Raw genomic sequence first — 23,547 nt, forward strand, 5'->3', positions numbered from 1 at the left:
CTACCTTTCTTATAGGATAACATTAGAGTTACATTATTACACTTAATATGCTGCAACTTCCAGTTTGGATCAGGTAGACAGGTCGAATTTGGTATGTAAACAATTGCAATTAAAAACCCTCTTAATGGTAAAATCGGATTTTTTATCACTGTTCTGAAAATGCCACGTTCAGAAAGTTGCCATTTTCTTGGCCTAAGCATTTGGTGCCTGCAGCCTGCTCCTGGGCCACATGACTAGGTGTTAATGGCAGCTGGTCTTTATGTATTAATCCCAGACAGTAGGACAAAGTAAAGATTGGTGTTGGCAGGGTGGTCCGCTCTGACTTAACGAGGCGGAGGGAGCTGTCATCTACAACACTTGCACAGCACAAAGGTTCTGCCCGAGCACTCTGACAAAGGGTTTGCCACTTGTCTTTTGTGACTCAGACAAACTGGGGCTAGGATAGGGAGGAAGGTTCCCTCTAAAGTGGGAAGTAGGCACAAATATTGGACAAAGACTTCTTTGCATATGGCTAGGTCCAACAAGGGGTGGTGAAGTGAGCTAAAGAACGATGGATTAAACCCAGATCTGTGACTGGGGGTGAATGGTTGAAAAGTTTCAGCGCTCTGTCCATCATCTCCTTGTGTTTGACATTCTCTCCATGTTCAGGCATGCATGGACATTGAAAAAACATTTGCTGCTTGATCAATAACCAAAGAACATTAAACACGTCTTCTCTACATATTCAAGCACTCATTGACATTTAAAAAAAGCATTCTTTGCATGTTCGGACACTCACAGACATTAAACTTGCCTTCTAGACAGGTTGAGGCACGTGTGGACATTAAACATGCCTTCTCTACATATATGGGCACACGTCGACAGTAAACATGCCTTCTCTACATGTTCAGGCATGTGTGGACATTAAATAAACCTTTTGTACATGTTGAGGCATGTGTGGACATTAAATACGCCTTCTCTACATGTTGAGGCACGTGTGGACATTAAACGTGCCTTCTTTACATGTTGAGGCACGTGTGGACATTAAATACACCTTTTGTACATGTTGAGGCATATGTGGACATTAAACATGCCTTTTTTACCTGTTGAAGCATGTGTGGACATTAAACGTGCCTTCTTTGCATGTTGAGCAAAAGATACACAATTGATGGATGGAATACTGAACAAATCAAAACATTCACCCCAGTCAAGAGATCTGAGTTAAATCCATCATTCTTTTGCTCACATGCCACGCCAGTTTAGACCTGGCCATATGCACATCAGCCTTGACCCTGTGCCTCATGGGACCAGTCCAGCCCAAACTGCCAAGCCAGGTCCTCCCTGGACCGGAAACAAGCATCCTAGGACCGGTTTTGGGATTTCAGCCCTCATCAGCCAGGATAGCTTGATTCCAGTGGCACAGTGAGCCCGGGACCCATTTCTGGGCATCCCTGGCGGACTTAGGGCGAGAAAGCAAAAGACACACAATTGATGGACGGAATGCGGAACAAATCAAAACATGGCAAAGATGTGGGTCCCTTGCTCACTTTGCCACTGGATTTAAGCTAGCCTGGCTGATGACGGCTGATTAGCCAGAAACGGTCCCAGGATGCATGTTTCCGGTCCAGGGAAGACATGGCTTGGCAGTTTGGGCTGGACTGTTCCCATGAGGCACAGGGTCAGACTGATATGCATATGGCCATGTCTGAACTGGGGTGGCGGAGTAAGCTAAAGAATGATGATGGATTAAACCCCGATCAGTTTACTGGGAGTGAGTGCTTGCAATGTTCAACACTCCGTCCATCATCCCATTTGGTTTTGCTTTGTTCGCCCTAAGTTGGCAGGGTATGCCCAGACGTGGGTCCCTTGCTCACTGGATTCAAGCTAGCCTGGCTGATGACGTCTGATTAGCCACAAACCGGTCCCAGGATGCTTGTTTCCGGTCCAGGGAAGATATGGCTTTGCAGTTCGGGCTGGACTGTTCCCATGAGGCACAGGGTCAGACTGATTTGCATATGGCCATGTCTGAGCTGGGGTGGTGAAGTGAGCTAAAGAATGATGATGGATTAAACCCAGATCAATTGACTGGGGGTGAGTGCTTGCAATGTTCAACACTCCGTCCATCATCACCTTTGGTTTTGCTTTGTTTGCCCAAAGTTGACAGGGTATGCCCAGACGTGGCTCCCATGCTCACTTTGCGACTGGATTCAAGGTAGCCTGGCAGATGACAGCTGATTAGCCAGAAACCGGTCCCAGGATGCTTGTTTCTGGTCCAGGGAAGACATGGCTTGGCAGTTAGGGCTGGACTCTTCCCATGAGGCACAGGGTAAGACTTATTTGCATATGGCCATGTCTGGATTCATGCTAGCCTAGCTGATGACAGCTGATTAGCCAGAAACCGGTCTCTGGATGCTTGTTTCCGGTCCAGGGAAGACATGGCTTGGTAGTTCGGGCTGGACTGTTCCCATGAGGCACAGGGTCTGACTGATTTGCATATGGCCATGTCTGAACTGGGGTGGCGGAGTGAGCTAAAGAATGATGATGGATTAAACCCAGATCAGTTCACTGAGGGTGAGTGCTTGCAATGTTCAACACTACGTCCATCATTCCCTTTAGTTTTGCTTTGTTCTCCCTAAGTTGGCAGGGCATGCCCAGACGTGGGTCCCTTGCTCACTTTGCCCCTGGATTCAAGCTAGCCTGGCTGATGAAGGCCGATTAGCCAGAAACCGGTCCCAGGATGCTTGTTTCCGGTCCAGGGAAGACATGGCTTGGAAGTTCGGGCTGGACTGTTCCCATGAGGCACAGGGTCAGACTGATTTGCATATGGCCATGTCTGAACTGGGGTGGCGGAGTGGGGTAAAGAATGATGATGGATTAAACCCAGATCAGTTGACTGGGGGTGAGTGCTTGCAATGTTCAACACTCCGTCCATCATCCCCTTTGGTTTTGCTTTCTTTACATGTTGAGGCACAAGTGGACTATAAACAAGCCTTCTTTACATGTTGATGCACGTGTGGACATTAAATACGCCTTCTCTACATGCTCAGTACACGTGGACATTAAACATGCCTCCTCTACTTGTTCAGGCACGCATGGACATTAAACATACCTCCTCTACTTGTTCAGGCGCGCGTGGACATTGAACAAGCCTTCTCTACATGTCAGGCACACGTGGACACTGAAAAAGCAATATCTGCCTACTCAGGCTCTTATGGACAATGAAGAGGCCTTCTCTACATGTGCACGCCGTCGGGGACATCACAGTCCCGATCTACCATTCACTCACATGCATTACATGTTCAGGCACACATGGATATTGAAGGGACCTTTTTAGCGCAGGTATGTCAATAAGGACTAGCTAAAGGTGCGAGACTCTGTTATGTACGCTTTTATCTGGAAAACATTTGGTTTGTTATAATACTAAATTATAGTGGTTGTGTTGGTTTTTAAAATGTGTCGCACTCCCTAAAGTGCGTCTATATGTAGAGGGGGATTCCCTCTTGCTTTTAACAGGCTAGTGTCTGTAAAAGCCTCCTTGGGTCACTCGGCAGAGAAAAAGACCGGAAGTGCCGGTCTGGTTCCTCCTTGGACCTGTCGTCCTTCTGTGGTCACCTGTTTGGCAGGGGGGACGACGTCCCCCTGGTAAAATAAGTGGGGGGACGCCGTCCACCCACGTGGTACCCCGACTCGAGCCCTGAAGTTAACTTCACATATATAATTAAATATTGCACATCGAGTTTGACAAGAGGGATCGAAGCACCTTGGGGAAAGAAATCTCTCGAGCCCAGAACCAAGATTCCCTCCTGGGGAAAATATCTGTACGCTGTATGGCTACCTCGTGGTAAAATGAACAATACTTCCCTTATATAGATAGATAGATGACCCTGTCTCTGGCTAAGAAGAGAAGTGCTAAGGCTGAGAATAGGCGTTAACCCTTGCTTTAACCACGGGGTATCAAGGGCAATGATTGATAGCAAGGGGAAATGCGTATGTACCATGGGAACAACGTGTGATATTTTACATATTTTATTAGATTGTCAGAAGATTTTAGAAACTCGGAAAGAGATCATACGACTTATTTTTAAAAAGTATGGTATGAACAATAGGATACCAGCCGTAGACCTTTTAACTGAAATGAGAAATTTAGATATAGCGTGCGCAATGGGGAAGTGCATGCAAAAGTTAAAGACACCCTTAAATGTGAATAGAACTGAAATACCTGTTTTACTATATGATACAGGGTACGTCACGGATCGAGGGAAAGATTGATCATTTTATTTTTATGAATTTTTATGATGATGCTTGTTTTTTAATAATTGTGATTTTATGAGTGGTATTTATGAAGATTTTAAATGTTTAAGGACCACTTGGTCCAAATAAACTTTACTTTTGAACTAAACTTGAAATATTTACCTCAACATGCTAGCTGGTCAATGAAAGCATTACTGGACCGCCTGCCTTCTGTATACAATGGAAGAGTGCAATTGTCTGCTTTCTGTAGTAATTTAGCACCACAACTAGGTGGCAACCCATAGGCTGATGCCTGTTGGACATCTGGAACCTGAGCCCCTTTTGCAGAAATGATGTGTCCTCACGCGCACATCTGTCTAGAACTCACCGTATACAGCTCATTGGTGACCTTCTGCAGCTCTTCGTGCATCTGGAGCCCAATTTCTTTGCTCTGCAAAAGATAAGAAGAAACGTGAGCTGGCTGCGTCATACTTCTGTCATACTTCTGTATTACGCAGACTGCTGGGACACAAACAAGTTTGAGTGCGTGGGACGTGAAGAGGATATGGCTGGGGGCCCTGTAGTAGGAACTAGTGGCGGACAACATTAACAAAGGGTGGTCGGGCGGGTGGGGGAGCGCGGGGGAGGGGGCGTGTTAGTAATAATTAAAACAAATATTTGCAATACGATAGGTCTCGCATTTATGAGAGTTTGATCTATTGGCATTGTACATGATAATGCCTTTTACTTATGTGTTGTTTTTAAAACAGATAAATAAAAGGCGTTGCCATTTAGAATGCCAATAGCTTATTCTCTCGCAAATGCAAGACATATTACATTGCAAATGCATTCAGTGACTGTGCTATACATTTTATTTTTTAGAGCGTTAGGATAGAGCGTATCCTGCCTGATGCAGGCAGGAAAAGCTATTTGAGAAAATAGTGCTCAGGGGCAGTAGTTAAAGCCTACAGAGTAACATCGCACGTAACAGGAGTTGTCGCCATGGGAGGTTACAAAGTGAGACAAGGCAGTACTAAGGAGGGACTATTAAACCTATTGACCAATGAATAGCCACAGTTTACAGCGGACAATGACACAAGCCTATGAAAAATATGGTTAGAGAGTGGGCGAAACTTCAAGTTCCTACCTGAATACAGCATGCCTCGCAGGCTCGACTGAAGAAGAACTTACCTGAAGCCACCGGTCACCTCCAGTGTTGCATCGCTCCTGCTGTCCTCTTTCTGGTCCCAGCTGCCCTGGAACAGACTCCCATCCAATCCCCGTGCTGCAAAGCAGGGCGGGGATTGTCCTGAGCGGGCAGGAAAAACCCTCTGCTCAGGTCATGAAGTTTGTGGGGTTTCTCCAGTCCAGCTTCTGAATGCAACCGGGTTGGAGAAACCTAAGTGCGCATGTGTGTTTTGGTCGGCCTGAGACGGCTGGCCAAACACATATTCGCACGTATGGGGTGCACAAGCACTCTGCCTCCCCCTCCCATGCCCCGCCCCTCCCTGCACAAGCTGCCTCAGAGCCGGCAAATAAAAAATTAAACGCCGCTAGAACTTAGGTTTATTTTTCATTTGCTGGCTCTGCACCAGGTCGTGGGGCGACACTCCTCCGCCATTGCAGAGGAGCCGTCGCTGGTAGGAACAGGTCCAGTTTCAAAGGGGCTAGGAGCACAAGCACCCCACTTCTCTAAGGGGAGCCCCCTCGGCCGCCGAGAGCACATTGACAATTGTGAAACACTCAATGCTTCAAGCGGGTCTATGGACCTCACTCTCTCTGCCTAGCTGCATTGTATCCAGCAATGACTTAGCCTCATGGCTGCTTCTGACGGCCAACGGTCGTTAGGTGCACTACCTTTGTAGTGCTGCGCACGTCTGTTGGCCGTCGCGGCCCCGCCCACTCAATAGAACGTTCCGCACTAGCACGGAACGTTCGGCGCAGGTAAGTGGTTAAGCTGTTTACAAGGTCTGTGTTCGAAAGCAGCAGGAATGGAAAGTGATGTTTAGAAAACAAGCACGGTGAAGTGAAGGAAACAATCTGAAAAACATGTTTTTTGCCTTTACCAATAATAAACAGATGGGTTTCTTTCATTTTACTTCCGTTGTGAGGCTATTCCTAAGTTGTGGTGCTTTTTAAAACAAATAAAACAAAGTGAACAAAAGAAATGCTTCATCATTCTTAATAAAGAACATTCTAAATACAGAACATTCTTAATAAAGAACATTCTATGAATCATTCCACTTAATTCACTTGTCTTTCATGTGTACGTAGATGGGGTATAAATATCACTATATTACCATCTGTAGGGATCTATGTATAACTGGCAAGTCGCTGTTTTCAATCTCAGCCGGAACGTTTTATCCCTTTTTCTCCACTCTTGCCCTCTAAAATATTGAAATCTTCTCCCACTCTCTCTTTGCAAACAGGAGATCTTTTTTGTTCTTCATGAATCTCTTAAATCTTACCTCTTCCCCCACCAGCTTTTTATCCTTTTAACCTTCCCCGTCTCAGAAAGCCTAGCGCTAAGGCACCATTTTGGGGTATTTTATAGCTCTACAAAACGTCCAGTCCAGTGCTTAATTTGAGCCAGTGGCTGCTGTTACGGCCCACCGGCACTCATTTTTGGGCTCCGGTACTTATTTTTTATCAGCAGACTTTCACCCAGAGCGAGAGAGAGAGAGGCAGAAGAGGCAAAAAGGAGCAATGCAAATAAAGGAAAACAGTGACAAATGATGAAAAAGAACCTGCAAAGGTGAGATAAATGGACAGGGAGTTTAGGGAGAAGGATTAAAGAGGCATGAGTTGGAATCTAGGCCCAGGCGGAATTTCAATTACACTGGAGTGATTTTGTTTATTCCACTTTAGTCTTAGACATGGAATTACCGATAATTAAGTGATTACTCCTGCTTGCGTAATTATGAGTAATTTTGGGGGTGGGGGAAACCTACCACAAGAGCACATTTAGCAAGTGTGAGCTCATGCTCGCTATTCGTGTACTACTGCATTTAGTGCTATTTCTTAGCACAAAATGCATCATCGTCCATTTTGGACTCGAGGGTGCATTTTGCACTAAAAAAATAGCGCTAAATGGCGGGAGTAAGTTGGGCGTAAATCTTAAACCAAGAGCACATTTAGCCAGCAGCTGCTTGCACTTGCTATTCATGTTCTGTTGCATTTAGAGCCATTTTTTAGCACAAAATAAATTTTCACGCCCATTTTGGAGGCAAGGAGGGATTTTTGCACAAAGAAATAGAGCTAAACGCAGAATTACTCTTCTTGCGTAATTATGCATAATCTTGCGTAATTCTCAGGTAATTCCGCAGGATTACGCTACACTGAATTATGCAAGTTATGGCCACTTTTAGTGGAATCAGGATTAGACCGTTATGGTATTGGGCAACCCCAACATCGACCTCAGGTTTTCTTTTACCTGTAATCATGAGGTCAAACACAGATTTCTGAAGTGGATGCATTAGTCCATTCAACTGCAGGCAGGGTAAAAGAGAATACATTATTTGATGCCACAGGTCAGTGGACTACCCCTGTCTCCGGGTTAACCAGTGACACCATAAACATCTGCGCAGAAACTCGAAGTGTCATCCAAATCCTGTAAGGACAGATGCCCTGGGCGTGGATTCACGCCTCGGAAGGGTGACTACTAGTGAAAGCGTTCAAGCTTCTCTCTTCTTGTGACACCTTGAGCTTCTACACCGAGGTTTAAGGTGTCACTGGTTTACCCGAAAACACTTGGTTTACCCGAAAACACTGTTAGTACACTGACCAGTGGAAATCGCACTTTAGCACTGGTTTCGATTGAACAAAATGGGGTAACTCATCTAGTGACAACAATTTGAACTAGAAAACTCCAGGTCGAAACATGGTGGTGTACTGAAATGGACCTGGGTGCCAACTCTAGGTCAGTCCGACCTGCACTTCCAATCCTCAAATACTTACTTCGCTTAGAACATGTGTGCCTACTCACTAGAACATTACTTGTTGCCAGGACCCTCCAATTTTGCTGTTGCACATGATTGACGCTTCATGAGCTGTGAACATTTCCGGGATGCTACTTCAGGATGCTCTGAGAGCTATCCCAAAGTGCTTAACCCCTTGCATGCGCTGTGAATTTTGGCGCTCTGGGGGCAATTTACATAGTGGGCGGAATTCGGACGGCCCCCGGCCGTCTTGAGCACACGCCCACCGTGACGCATGACGGCCGGAGGCCGTCAAGAGCATGCAAGTTGTTAAGCTGGTTAGCCCTGGCAACTGATTAGCTCGTCCTGGTCTCCTCGGTCCCTAACAGTCCCAATAATCGGCTCACTAAGGAGCAACAAGTGCACCTTTTTTGTTTTTTGCTACACCAATCAGGAAGGACCTGCAAAGGAAGTGTCATCCACTGATGCATCACTGGAGAAGATAAAGATTCAATAAAAGTTGGCCCTCCTGCAGTTCAACGCCCCATTTAGGGCTTGATCACAAATGAAGTGGTAATCCCATTCCAGCCACATTTCTAGGCTATATGGCACCTGTGATTACCAATAAAACGACATGGTAATTTCATATCCTCCCTGTTATTCTTCATTACTGGGCCATTAACGCGCAATGGCGCTCCAAATGGCGGGTTGAAACAGCACAGTATTGGTTCTATGAGATGTGGCGTTACTACACAGCCATTACTGTTTAACTAGTGATTGGCCCCTTGGAATGTTGGGAAGGAAGAGGTTCTGACGGTGGAGCCACTGTCGGCTCTACCGTTAGGAGCTCCTTTATGGTAAATACGATGACGAAGGACATGCTGTTTTTTTGTCTTATACACAACATGTCTTCTTTGAAGGTAATGAAGGTAAAGTCTGGAAATGTCCTCTCCGCACTGGGAGTAATTCTCAGTGTGTGTGGGGCATTACTTATGTTATCTTCAATGAACTCCAAATTTGGTTGGGGGATCTATCTTCATTGATAGGGTCCTGTCCCACATCTCCGGTGATGGCCTCCGGCTTTGGATGAATTCTATCTTGAGAGAAATGGTCCTCCCACCTAACCTCTGAAGATGGACTCTTCCTTTTGCTGCGGGGGCTCTGTCTTCTAGGATAAGTCATTCCCCCACCTGTGCAATCAAGGAGTCCAACTTTGGTGGTGTGGTCTATCTTACTGGATAAGCTTCTGCCGGCTTTTGGGAGTGTCCCAGGTACTACCATTACATCTCCACTGATGGTCCACAGCTTTGGATGGAGGAGGGTCTATACTTTGGGATGAGGTACAATCGCCACATCTCTGTGGTGGACTCCAGCTTTGGCAAGGTCTGTCTTCAAGGATACAGTCACGCCACCCTAGCTCTGTTGAGGGGTCTAGCTTTGGAGGGGTCTACCATCAGGAATACAGTTCACCACAGTTTTTTCCCCTCCGAAGCAGACCCCGCCATTGACACAGAAGCCATTTTAGCAATGTCTGTTGGACAACATTACATAACTCAGGCCCAAATAAAAAGTCACATTACAGCCTTCTCCTAGGTTCCACAACAAAACAAAAAAACTTAGACGAAGCCACACTTCAACAAGGACGCATGACTGACGTTTTGTATTTTTAGTTAATAAACTAATGCATTCTAGCAGGTGCATGGCTTTAATTGGGATGAAACAACGGGGTCTCTCAAAGGGGTGTGGCCGATGTAATTAAGGGCGTACCTTAAGAATACGTAAGTTGAAAATCTTGTCTTAGCTTAGTGTCTCGCCTGACTGGTATATTGCTGCTTCTGTCATTGCAGCCAGATACACAATGCAACAAGCAAAGTTATCCCTACAACAAGCCAGTACTATTGGCTTTGTCAATACTTGTTAGTTGCATAATATAAAGAAGCAACAACTATGGATTCATTGCATAACATATTGAAAATGCATCAGTTCTGAAATGATGAGACTGTGAGAGAACTAAAACGAGTCTCTTTGGAGTTACTTCAAAGGTAGTGAAGGGTGGTACTGCTGCAGAGTTAAGATTTGTTTTTTTTTTTATCCTGAGGGTGAGTGCAAAAATGGAGAGCCCGATAGGGACCCGTCTCAGCACCTGTTTTATAGAACTGCCGGTGCTGAGCACCGTCAGGACCCAGCCCACTTAAAGCCCTGGGTAGTTGTAGTCTTGACTTTCACTGTAGACATCGGACTGATCTATCGGATTACACGAAAACTGCTCTAGTGCTGAGCTAGAGGCCTACATCTTCTTTGGTAAGGATAAGCGCTAAGCGCACACAACTGGTGCACGCGCAATCAGAGATGGGAGCACAAACACAGACGCGCAGGCACGCGCAGCGTCAGCTCACATCTATGAATGTTACGTAAAGCTGCCGCGCGCTCGGCTGGACCGGCTGATGGCGGCTCAGCATTTGATGAGACTCGATGGGGCGGAAAGTAATGAGTCCCGTTCTGCAGATGGGGCCTCGGCCCATCAGGGCAGGTTTTCGAGCTGAGGAAAGAATGAGCGGAGAGAGGTGCATGTCATGGACGGGGGGAGGGAAGGCTGTGTGTGGGAAAGAGAGACAACCTGCACGGGTGGGAGGGAGTGCTCTGATGGGGGGTGCGATTCATGGAGGAAAGGAGAACCCGGTGTGGGGAAGAGGACTAGCCTGCATGTGTGAGAGGTAATTAATTCTCTGGCAAGGGTGCAGTTCATGGAGGAGAGGAGGCACACTGTGGGAAAGGGAGAAAGTCTGCATGTGTGAGAGGTAGCTCTCTGATGGTGTGCAGTTCATGGACGAGGGAGGTGGTGTGTGTGTGTTGTGTGTGTGTTTATTCTCTGGCAAGGGTGCAGGTCATGGAGGAGTGGGGGTACGCTATGTGGAAAAGGGAAAGTCTGCATGTGTGAGAGCATGGTGTGCAGTTCATGGAGGAGAGGAGTGTGTGAGAGAAAGAGGCCCTGCATGTGTGGCGAGGGGAGCGGTGACCATTGGCTGGCTGCAGGACACAAGGAAATGTTTTTCAATTTTGCACTGTCCTGTCATTGATCAATGACTGTATTTAATTATGTTTAGAGTCTTTAAAAAGTATTGTCCTGCTATGTTTATTTGAAAATGCTTCTTTGAGTGATATCAAAACAAAATTGCATCAGAGAAGTCAAATTGTTTTATGTGGTGTCTGAGTGTTCCACAACTGTATATTTTTTCTCTCAAGTCTCTCTATCCAAATCTTAACAAAATTTTACTTCCAGGAGACAAATTTGTTTTATCTTTCAGGGTTTGAAAATTGTGAGTAAAGGGCACAATGGGTTCTGGTAATTCTAAAGGAACTATGGAGGTGGTAAGGCCTCGCATGGTGAAAAAGACAAAGAAATTGTTTAAACAACTGTCATTAGAGAAGGATTTTAAATTACCAGCAGATAGCCCTGCAGCTCAGGTTGTGAAAGATACAAATTGTTTAGAATATGTAACTCCTTTTTGCGCGCTAGTATGGACGTGGAAAGGGAATGAAGGGCTGTGGCCTAGATTTGGTTCTCTTGAGATAGATGATATTGAACGCTTGACAGAACGTATACACTTAAAGGGTGACCCATCATGGGATTCACAATATGTAAAAGATTGTTTACAGCAGTGGCTTTCAATTGCAAAAAATAAAGCCCTCCTTTCAAAAAAGAAAGGCCAGGGGAATGCATCCACTGAATATAAAGACTGTTCTGCAATATCAATGGTGAATAGTGAGTGCAAAAAGCCTACTAAAAAAGAGCTAGAATTAGCAAAAGATTGGCCCGCATCTTATAGCCAGTGTTTATTGGAATTAAGTAACTATGTGCAAACAGAACAGCATTTGTTGTCACTATGGCAAAAGTGTGGGTTTTCAACAATTGAAGCAGAACGTGTTAAGGAAATACCAAATGCCACTACTTCTAGAAGGGCTGCTGCTCTGCTATGTATTTGGACGCACCGCCAAGTAAATATTGATATAAATACGTTGAAAAAACTGTTTATCGCCTCCAAGCCTCAAGGTCTTTTTGTCAAACTGGGGGAAGGAACAGACAATGAGCAAATAACCAGTAGCGCATTGACTGAGGAGGAGATTTTGTTGTTTACTGAGGAAGAAAGGAAAAGACAGAGAGTAGATGCAAATAGTGAATTTAATTCCTGGGTCTCTCATAGAGCCAGCAATGAGAACAGCCACCAAACAGTGGGACAAAACACCCTTCAGTCTGCAGGGCCTGTTTCTCCTGCACCTCAATTCTCATCCCCTCTTCCAGCAACTTCAATTTACCCATCACTTTCAGGCCCCTACAAACAGTGTGAAAGACATAACACACCTGAGCAAGCACTGGCTTCACAACCAAGCTTAGCACGTGTACCTTATTTCCACATATCCCTGGAAGGTGATTTAACTAGGGTACCTGACATACCAACTAACCCCAGAGAGGGCAGTTTTAGAACACCAGTCTTGAATGGGCACTTATCCTTAGGAGGGGACACGCTACATGCTTTTGAATCCCCAGCCCAACCTTCCACTTTTGGTCTGAGTGAAGACTTAGAGCTGAGTGCAAAAGAGAGAAAGGATGAGGAACATGAGCAGTTGGCACACCTGAGGAAAGAGGCAGATGAGTTCCAAGAAGAAGTGAACACTGATAGGGAGGAAATACAACGCTCCATTAATAAACTACAGGATAAGCTAGAGAGAAGGGAACGGCTGATACATATACAGTCACAAACACGGTCCCTAAAGGGAAAGGGTGAGACATCATATACTGATGACATATTATTGAACACTAAACTAACTGCACCAAAAATAGTGTTGGGGGGGACAGCCATGCTAAAACCATGGACACCCTTGGAGGCAACACAAATGACTAAGGACGCACCTGATCCACTGACTGCCAGTGTAAAATATTATGAGTGGCTTCATAAAATATGTATTGCCTATACCCCCCTCCCTCGAGATGTAGAAATGCTATTAAAAATAGGATATGGGAGCAGATGGTCTTTAGTAAAAAGTGCATTCCAAATTCCACAGGAAAGGGATTGGACCATACTGACTAATAATATGGATGTCACAGAAAAAAGATTGATTAATTGGTTAGAGTCAATCAGGGACACAATTAATGGCCTAGCAGTTAAACATGGTGATTTTTCTCAAGTCACTGCCACGTTGCAGAAGCCAGGTGAGTCAGTGGCTGATTACATCTTAAGGTACAATGAAGCATGGGATAACAGTGCAGGGGTACCACGTACCACAGAGGCCTATAAGGTATTGGCTACGCAAACCCTTATGAATGGATTGCTAGCTTCTGTGGCCCACAGTTGTAAACTACGCCACCCTGATTGGTCCACTAAAGGATATCACGAGTTGTGCACGCTTCTCATAACTATGGAAAGAGATGGTATTTTTAAGGTAAGGAAGGACATCGCTAAAAATGACAAAGGAATGATGTTGCAGCAAATACAAAGAGAGGAGGAGCCAGAGGGAATGTACTATCAGGGGGCACAGCAAAGACAGGATAATGGACAAGGATACCAGAGGAGAGACAAGAGTGGGGATCGGTGCTATTGTTGCCAGAGGTATGGGCACTGGGCACGCAATTGTAGAAATAATAGAGGTAGAAGGGACAGGAATGAGAGAAGTGACCAGTATAATAGAAATGATAGAAACAGGAATGAAAGGTCAGACAGAAATGAGACCCAGCCATCTGCACCACCCATGCCCAGAGACCTGAAGCAGACCCAGCACTCCCTGAGGAATCCTTTCCAGGAGCAAAATGGATCAGCATAGGACAACGCGGAGAGAGAGATGGGACAAACTGCAGCAACCAGAGCCCAGTGCTTTATGATGAAGGTATCAGAGACACCAGAGGAGAATCCCATGTTTCAAATTAAGGTAGGAGATAAAGAGATTGATTTCCTGATAGACAGTGGTGCAACCCTATCCGCAGTAAGAAACAAGTTGGGTCCTGGTAGTGGTGAAACAGTTACTACTATAGCAGTAAATGGAATGATGATGCATGAAGAATTGTCAGAACCCCTACCAGTTTCTGTTGATGACCTCACAATGACCCATCAGTTTCTGCTGTCACCAGATGCACCCATCAATTTGCTGGGGAGAGACCTCCTCTGTAAATTGCATGCAACATTATATTTTTCACAAAATGGGATTTACTTACAAGTACCTGAAGACAGGTTAGAATTGGCTAATAGAGCACTTACTGCTTGCAAATTAAGTGAGGACTCTGTGTTAAGTGCACCCCCTGTCTTCTCTCTCTCTCCAACACGTTACCAATGGACTCCATTACATGGAGGTTTTTATGAAAACATGTTCCAAGAACTGTTTAAATACAGCCCTGACATTGAGAGTGAATTGGTCACTCATTTAGTACAGTTGACATTAGTACCTGAGCCCATACACTGTACTGCAGCATTTTTCACAGGAGCAGTGCCTGAATGGTACGCCTACAGGGCAGATAAACATTTGCACTGGACAATGGAGTTGTTTGAGCACACATTATATGTAGGAAAAGAAGGGTGTGCAGTGAGCATTGAACTAGGACCACAGGAAATGAGATTATTTCAAGTGCCAGATTCTGAACCACATGTATCCATAGCTGTAGCACCAGGTTACTACCCTAAGGATTTGGGCCCCATGGTCAAACGCCTTCAGGACTTACCTAGAACTAAGGATTTTACATTTCCTTTAGGAATGGTGTCTGTGTTAGGAGATGGAGAAGGATGGTGTTGGACGTTGTGTATGAACAGAAAGGACAGGACTGCAGTTTTTGACAAAATTGAAGGGAATATGGCTTTACAGCTGACTAAAAACAAAATCCTAGAGCAAGTGAACTCAGAGGTCTGGGCAAAACACAAAAATGAGGCAGGATTATTGAAAACATGCCCTCCCCATAAAGTGACACTTAAAGAGAATGCTGAATTACCTTATGTCCGTCAGTACAGGCTGTCACCTCAGGCAGAGGAGGGAATAAAACCTGTGATTGAATCTCTCTTGCAACAAGGTATCATTAAAAAGACATCCAGCCCCTGTAATAGTCCTATCATTCCATTACCCAAGGGCAATACTGGGCAGTATAGGTTCATACAGGACTTACGACAGATAAACAACATTGTGGTTCCTTTAGCACCTGTTGTGCCTGACACCAATACCATATTATCTTCCATACCTGTAGAGGCAGAGTACTTTTCAGTCATTGATCTCTCCTCTGCATTTTTCAGTATTAGAGTCCATCCAGAGAGCGAGTACCTCTTTGCTTTCACAGTGAAAGATACCCAATATACTTTCAGAAGACTGGCACAAGGCTATACTGAGAGTCCCACGGTCTATGCACAGGCAGTAAAGAGAGACCTGGATAGCCTACACCTGGAAGGAGGTAGTATCATCTTGCAGTACGCGGATGATTTACTCGTGGCATCCCCATCCCTTGAAGCCTGTGAAAAAGACACTGTAGCGCTGCTGAATCACCTCCAGGAGAGAGGACACAAAGCTTCATTGTCAAAATTTCAGTGCTGCCAAAAAGAGGTGACTTACCTGGGTTATGTGGTATCCAAAGGAACTCGCCGCATATCACCTGACAGGATAAAAATGATTCAGGCCATGCAGCCTCCGTCTACCAAGAAAGGAATGCTGTCATTCCTGGGGATGATGAACTACTGCCGCCAGTGGATCCCTGAGTACAGATCCTATGATGCCATCCTGCGACAATGTACACTACAAGATGCTCCCAACAACATTGTATGGACTAATGAACTTGCAATCTGTTTTAAGAAACTGAAAGAGACTTTGTGTACTGCGCCAGCCCTGGGGCTGCCTGATTACAAACTGCCCTTCCATCTCTATGTGTCAGAGCAAAATGGCATTGCAAATGGTGTGCTGACACAGCAGCATGGCTCAGGAAAAAGACCTGTGGCATACTACTCCGTGACTTTGCCTGCAGCAGTAACTGGGCATCCAGCTTGTTTGAGAGCAGTGGCGTCAGCAGCTGTGATGGTAGAGAGGACGGCTCCCATTGTGTTGGACTACCCTTGTATTGTTTATGTGCCACATTCAGTACAGTTGTTGTTGTCATCTGCAGCAACACAACATTTTTCGGCAGCCAGGCAAACAGGTTATGAGGTCACTCTGTTGTCTAACACCAATATCACCATTAAAAGATGCCCACCTGTTAATTTTGCAACATTATTACCTCCACTAGGTGATTCAGATGAGACCCCTGACCATGACTGTGTTGAAGTTGTAGAGACATGCACCACACCCAGACCAGATTTGCAGCAAACACCATTGGAAAAAACTAACTATGAGTGGTACACTGACGGTTCCTCCAGCAGACTAACAGACACTGATTACAGAGCAGGGTATGCTATAACAACAGTAGACACCATAATTGAAAGTGCGGCCCTCCCACCTGGCACATCTGCCCAGCAAGCCGAGCTGTATGCTGTAACAAGAGCATGCATCCTAGCGGAGGGGAAAGATGTTAATATTTACACTGACTCTCGTTATGCCTTTGGAGTTGTACACGATTTTGCCCAGCTGTGGCAGTATCGTGGTTTCATAACAGCAGCAGGACGCCCCATTCAAAATGGCCCCTTAGTAAAGAATTTGCTACAGGCAATACTACTGCCCAACAAAGTAGCAGTAATAAAATGTGAGGCACATACAGGAGCTAATACTGAGATAGCCAGAGGTAATGCGATGGCTGACACAGCAGCAAAAAAGAGCATGTTACAGCCAGTACAGATGGTGCCTTCAATGGCAAAAAGTATTCCAAAAATACAGCTGATTCAGAGACAATTGTTGCTAGCTGATGTGAAAGAAGCACAATGGTCTGCACCACCAGAGGAAGAAAGAGCGTGGAGTGATGCTGGATGTGAGCCAAATGATGAGGGATTGTGGGTACACCCGGATGGGAGGCCTGTGGCCCCACGCAGTATGTTCCTGCCCCTTACAAGGCTTGCCCATGGACCCACTCACATGGCTCAAGGAGGGATGAATGCTTTGATTAGACAAGAATGGTTTGCACCAGGGATAACAGCTTTCACTGCACAATTCTGCTCCCAATGTCTTGTCTGTGCCCAACATGCTAAAGGTCGGTCCCCCGCTACTCATGATCACTTGCCAGTACCAGAAGGTCCCTTTACCAACGTTCAAATAGACTTCGCCTACATGCCCCCAGTGAATGGATTCAAATATTTGCTGGTATGTGTGGACCAGTTTTCAAAATGGGTGGAGGCGTTTGCCACTAGGAAGAATGATGCAGCAACTGTTGTGCGATGCTTGATGAATGATATAATACCACGATTTGGGGTCCCCCAGAGCATAAACAGTGACAGAGGGGGTGAATTTGTTGCTGCCATTGTGGAAAAGATGTGTGAGTGTTTGGGAATAGAGTGGAAACTGCATGCCCCTTACCACCCACAAAGTTCAGGGCAGGTGGAGAGAATGAACTCCACAATAAAACATAAATTAGCCAAAACAACTGATGCAACAGGCCTGAAATGGCCAGAGGCGCTGCCTTTAGTGCTGCATGCCATAAGAGCAACACCATCTAGAACAACTCTCTTGTCCCCCCATGAGGTATTGATGGGGCGGCCTATGTCGGTGGGGTTGAGGTTGCCTCTCACAGCATCCCAAGCAGCACTGCTGTGGACGGATGAGCAGATTTCTGACTATGCTGTACAATTATCAGTGGTATTGAGGCATCACCATCTCCAGGTGAAGGAAGCTTTGCCCCATCCTTCCGTAGAACAAACACACCCTTTTAAACCTGGCGACATGGTCATGGTGAGAAAAATAAAAAATGTTTCTCTTACTTCTAGGTGGACTGGACCCCACATTGTGCTCCTGGTTACCAGAACATCACTAAAGGTGGAGGGACGTCCCGAGTGGCTGCACGGAACAAGATGCAGAGCTGCACCAACAACGCCTGAGGCAGAGTCACCTTTAACAGATGAGCAACGGCCACAAGTGGAGCAGCGCGGAACACAGGACAAGGGGGAGACAGACCAGACCTTTCCTAACAACAACGCTGAGGGTCCTTCATCAAGTGTCCCAGGAACGGTGACACCAACTGATACTGTTGAGTGAAGCACGCAGGGCAGGTCCGGGAAACCGCCCCTGAACAAGACGACTACGGACCAGGAGGAGAAGCAGATGACCGCACACCACAAGAACTTTCATTATTGACACTTACAGAAAGTACCCTGGAACTGAGACAGAAAGGCACTGCCTAACAACATTTTAAATTCTGAAAGGAACATTTACCACTGTCCAGAAAATGCATTGCATTATGCGAACAATATTTTTAAGTACCTTAATTATGTGTGTGCTACCTGTACTGCAACAACCTGCTGACCATCCCCTCATTGCAGTACATGAGAAAGTTGCCCAGGCTTTAGGTCTTCAAAATTGCTGGATTTGTAGAGAGTTATCCAGACACCAAAGCGACCCTATTGGCCTTTATGAAACGCCTGTGCCTATACAAAATTATGCGCAAGGAATAGGATGCCTCATATCCAATGTAACCTGGGATTGTGGAGAAGGAAGGATTGGATGGTACCCACGTTGTACCATACTGCCAAATATTCAAGCCCAATATCAAGTGTCTCCTACAGTAGAATACAAAGACAAGGAAAAAGCATTTCCTGTATGTTTAAAGCATCATGTTTCAGGATATAACCCAGCTTCGCGATACTTAGGACATTTAAAAAGCAGCCAGTGTCCTAACATATTAGAATTTGATAATATCACAGGGAATTGGAACATAAAAGACAGACAGTTAGTAAGTAGGAACTGGACAGCTAAGGTACGGGGAAAACAAGTAAACTATACTTTGCATTACTGGAACATCACTGTAGATAGAGAGACACTATTAATAACACCTGATGGTCTTCTATATGATCCATTTATTGAGCAAACGAATAAGCGCGCTAGGGCACCAAATCTGATTTCTAAAATATTAGAATACCCCTTATGGTCAGCTCGCTGCTCGTACATGGCACCATGGGCAAATGTTACCCTTATAAATTCTTCATGGATTGATTACAAATGGTGTGATCAATTCCAAAACACTTTCCCTGAAGGGGTAGGCCTTCCGCTTAGTAAATATCACACATTAGACACACAGTTACAGGGCGGAATGTATTTTGTTTGTGGCACTAAAGCATACAAGGTGCTTCCCCGCCACTGGGAAGGCATGTGTGCTATTTCTTACCTTACACCAAACATTTCAGTCGTGCCACACATTGCAGCCAATGAGCCACTAAATTTGGGGAGTTTTGCTCATAGATATAAAAGAGATATACATGCACCTATTCTGGAAACTAGACAAGGTCTATTCTTTGAACTAATGCGTATATTTATTCCTGGATATGGGGTATATGATTTAGAATTGGCTCTAGTTAATATGTCTGCTGAGCTAGCTGTAGCATTCAATGCAACAAGAGATGCACTTCAACAGTTGCAGATGGAAATTAACTCAGTAGCTGCCATGACTATTCAACATCGAATTGCACTTGACCTCCTGACACTACAACAAGGAGGACTGTGTGTTTTATTAAATTCCTCTTGCTGTTATTTTTTAAACAAAAGTGGGAACATAGCAAGGGATGTGGCACAAATTAAGAATGCAGTTCAAATATTCCGTGGAGCAGAAAAAATTACAGATTCTGATGACTGGTCCTGGCTATGGTCATGGCTACCAACAGGATGGTTAAAGCACTTACTTTTAGCGCTTCTGGGTATCTTTTTAACAATAGTGATATTTTTGTGTTGTCTTCAGTGTTGCTGCTCCATGGTACAGCAATGGTGTAGTAAAAGCATCCATTCAATTTCCGCAGTTAAAACTCTACCTCCTACAGAACAGGAGCTAGCCTACAAATATCTCCAAATACAACAGGATGTAGAGAAAGCACACAAAGAAACATTTCAATTAATGGCTATAGAGATATAATATAAAAGCATTAAGTATTAGTATATAATGTTATCTATGTAGAAAAATGAATACCTCTTGGATGGTTCTACGCCAATATATGCATGTTATTTAAAGACTGTGTGATGCTAGTCAAAGATAAGTACTTTTTCTATATTTCTACCATATGTATGTAGTCATATTTTTCTTACAATGGTATTTGATATTGCTATCAAAAAGGAGGGATATTGTGGGGAAAAATATATCTCAAATCCCATATTCTCCTCCACACTGTCTCAGTCCTCCTGAGCTAACCGCTCTGACCAAGCTACTTGCTCCGTTGTCCTGAACACCCCTCCCCTTACAGATCTATTAAAACTTGACCCCGAGCCCTACATTGACCTCATTGACACGTCATGGGTTAACAGCTGTGGAAAGCCTCTGAATCTTGCAGGTTGGCTTAAACTTGCTTTCTGGTCCCTTGTGCCCTTATATTGCTCTATGTTCTGCGCCTGCATGGCACTTCTATTTGTATATGTACAACCGTATTTGGCCTTGGCCACATCTTATGAGTTTACTGATGACTGCACTTTCTGCCCTATATATTCTGCTGTAACTATTCATGAGGGGCAGAAGAAGCTTGTTCCAAGACGTGACAGTGCGTCTGCATTCTGCCTTGGCATGCCAATAAACGGACAAAGGTGCAAGAACATTTCCTGTGTTTTGGGCGGCAGCTGTGGTTTATTTGCTTTGCGTCTTCGTCTTCGCTCTGAGGAGGAGGGTTGGAGGATTTATTACCCAGCTTAATGGATTTATTACCCAACAGGCAAACTATGTAGGAAAGTAAAGAACAGAGTAACAACCTTATTTCTGAGTCTGGAACCCTCTCAGTAACTCTTTTGGACAGTCAAGCTTGCACTTCTATCTTCTGAATGGACCGGTGGTCCTCTGAGCCCTTCTGATGTGGCAGGAAGGTGCATCGGGGCAGAGAGAAATGGCAGGTCATAGCCAGGCTGCACAATTCAGAGGACCCATGTGTTGGGTCGCTACACTTGATGGAAGTGCTGGGTCCGCCTCCCACAGGGCCGTTGTGCACCACTAATGGCAAGCTAAAGACGTTTGGTGGCTGTTCCTGCAGGGGAGGGGACTAGGAGGGTTGATGCTGGTGGTGACCTGAGCTGTGCCTGCCAGATCCACATCTCTGGTTATGAAATGACTGGGTTGACTGCAGTATGGGCTGGGAAATCTGGTGTTGAGTGTATGCCAGCCACCTGGAGTGGCCTCTGAATTTCCTAAGTTGGTGAGGACACTGTTTGGCAGGGGCCAAAAGATCCAGAGGTGGGCCGCAGACCTACTCTCCTCAAAGCGTTTGATGGCAGAATCCATTTTTAGGTCGAGGTAATATCCGGTCTGCCGAAGGCAGAACCAGAAGTACCGAGATCTTATGTTGTTTAGATGGCTATTTCTCCCTCCTCTTCTTTTTGCCTCTCCTCTATTGGCTGGCTCCCTAAACGGAGGCCAGCCATTGGAGGAGAGAGCCGTCCCTCCAAATAGGCTCCGTCTTTTTCAGATTCGGGGGCGTGTTCCTTGCTGTTCTTTCCACTTTTTTTCACGCCTCTTTTGAACAGCAGAACACGCCCCCGAATCTGAAAATGGCGGCGCTTTTCTTTATGCCATTTCGCGACGACCGCTGCACCAAGAAGTCGCCGAGTCCTCGCCCCTGCTGCTGCATTACTGCAACAGAGCTCGCAATGGCCGGGGAGTTAGGCGGAGGCAGCCTGGTCCAGACAGAAGACACGCACAGGATCGCAGGTACGGAGCGGGAGCCAGAGTGCACAAGCAGCAGCTCCACTACGGAGCAGGTCACTGGTCCCGAGAACCTGCTGTGTCGGATGTTAGTAGCTGGGAAATGGGAGCCAGTAACGGAGCTCTAACTAAGCATATCCAACTCTATTGTCCGTCCGTAATCTCCCTGAATGTCACCTTTTTTGCGTCCCCAGGCCAGTCATACATTACGGATCTCCGAGGTAGCATCTACTTCCTGGCGGCTCACATTCCGGGTAGTTGGACTGGTGATTTGGGGTGGCGCTTTTTAATATTTAAATATTTGCGAGCGCCAGGATGGACACTGTGCCCGCCCCCACCCAACACTTAACAAACACACCTGGTGGTCAGGTGAAGTTGTTGACTTATCATCCAGGGGCGGCAGGGGTCTGGCTGTACAGCTGGGACCGGGAGACAAGTTGCTTGGGGAAGAAGCGTCCTGATGAGACTGGGAAAGGGGAGTTGATTTTAGCCCCGGCACTAAATTAGCGGAGAAAACCCCAGGAACTTGAGTCAGCTCAGCTCGCCCCTTGTGTGACTGCCTGGGTCAGAAGCGGTTAAATCTGTTCTGGCTGGGGGGAGGAAGCGCCGCCCATTGGCTGGCTGACCTGGTGGACTGGCTGTGCAACTGGGTCTGGCCCTTCGCGCTTTTCTTCAGATCTGATGCCGGATAATGGAGCCTGATTCATTTTCACTATTGTGAGAGAAAAATGTCAGAGGCTTAGGCAGAGCAAGACACTTTTAGCGCACTGGCAGGCCGCTTTTTTATTATGTATTACATTACTAGTGCGTCTCTTCCTGGGGTGGTGCTGTTGGTCTTTTTACTAAGCTTATTTGCGTGACAATGTTTTTAATTGCGGTAATGCGGTACAGTGACAAAATACTTTCTTATAACACAAGATATGTGACACTTGGCAGGGCTGGTATTTTTATTATTCATCCAAACTCTACTCAATATTTATGGGGTGGCGGTGGGATGCACAGTTTGCTGGTAAGTTCTCATGCCAATTATCAAAAATATCAAAAAATATGAAACCCCTCAGCGCTTTGTTCATTAACATATGGCACCAAGCTGTTTTCTTCCATAGTCTCCATACCATGGGGCGTATTTAAAAGCACTGGCGTTGGCACTGCATCACCTTTTATGACGCTCGGTGGCGCAGAGAGCTAAACCATATGTACAAGGCAACGCAAAGCCACTTGGCGTGGCTTTTCATGGTCTTGCAGATATGGTGTAAGCAGAGACGTTTTAAGGCAGGGGCAAAGTGCCCTCTCGCCCAAGGCCCCTGGCTTTCAGGGGGGTCCTGATAGAGCCATTGCTGTTCTGCAGAGTCTTGCCCTCATGACCTTGAATAATTCTTCAACAGATTGTTTTAAATACCGTTTTCCTTTCATTATTTTAATGTGAGTGATGTGTGAGAGTTTATTACAGACATTTTGCAAAGAAATGTGTTTGTTTTATGCAACATCCATAAAAAAGTTTTTTAAGATCAAAACAGGACCTCACATATGAGAAATGGGTACGGATCACAGAGATTATTTTCAATATTAGCGAGCAGCTGCTGGGTTTCAATATTGAAAATAGGTCATGTAATAGGTCATGCATTTACGAGCGATTAAGCTATTGGCATTGTAAATGAC

The 23,547-nt window shown here is 45.5% G+C and overlaps 1 protein-coding gene across 1 annotated transcript in view; it reads right to left on the bottom strand.

Annotated features, from left to right (window-relative positions):
• The window catches only part of SRGAP3 (SLIT-ROBO Rho GTPase activating protein 3), a 468,362-nt gene that overhangs the window by 116,374 nt on the left and 328,441 nt on the right, over window positions 1–23,547 (bottom strand). The window contains exon 4 of the mRNA XM_086939226.1: window positions 4,598–4,660. Coding sequence (XP_086795352.1) covers window positions 4,598–4,660 — 63 coding nt within the window. The remainder of the gene's footprint in view (window positions 1–4,597; window positions 4,661–23,547) is intronic.

Source organism: Lissotriton vulgaris, chromosome 9, assembly GCF_964263255.1.
Source record: "Lissotriton vulgaris chromosome 9, aLisVul1.2, whole genome shotgun sequence".
Lineage (NCBI taxonomy): Eukaryota > Metazoa > Chordata > Amphibia > Caudata > Salamandridae > Lissotriton > Lissotriton vulgaris.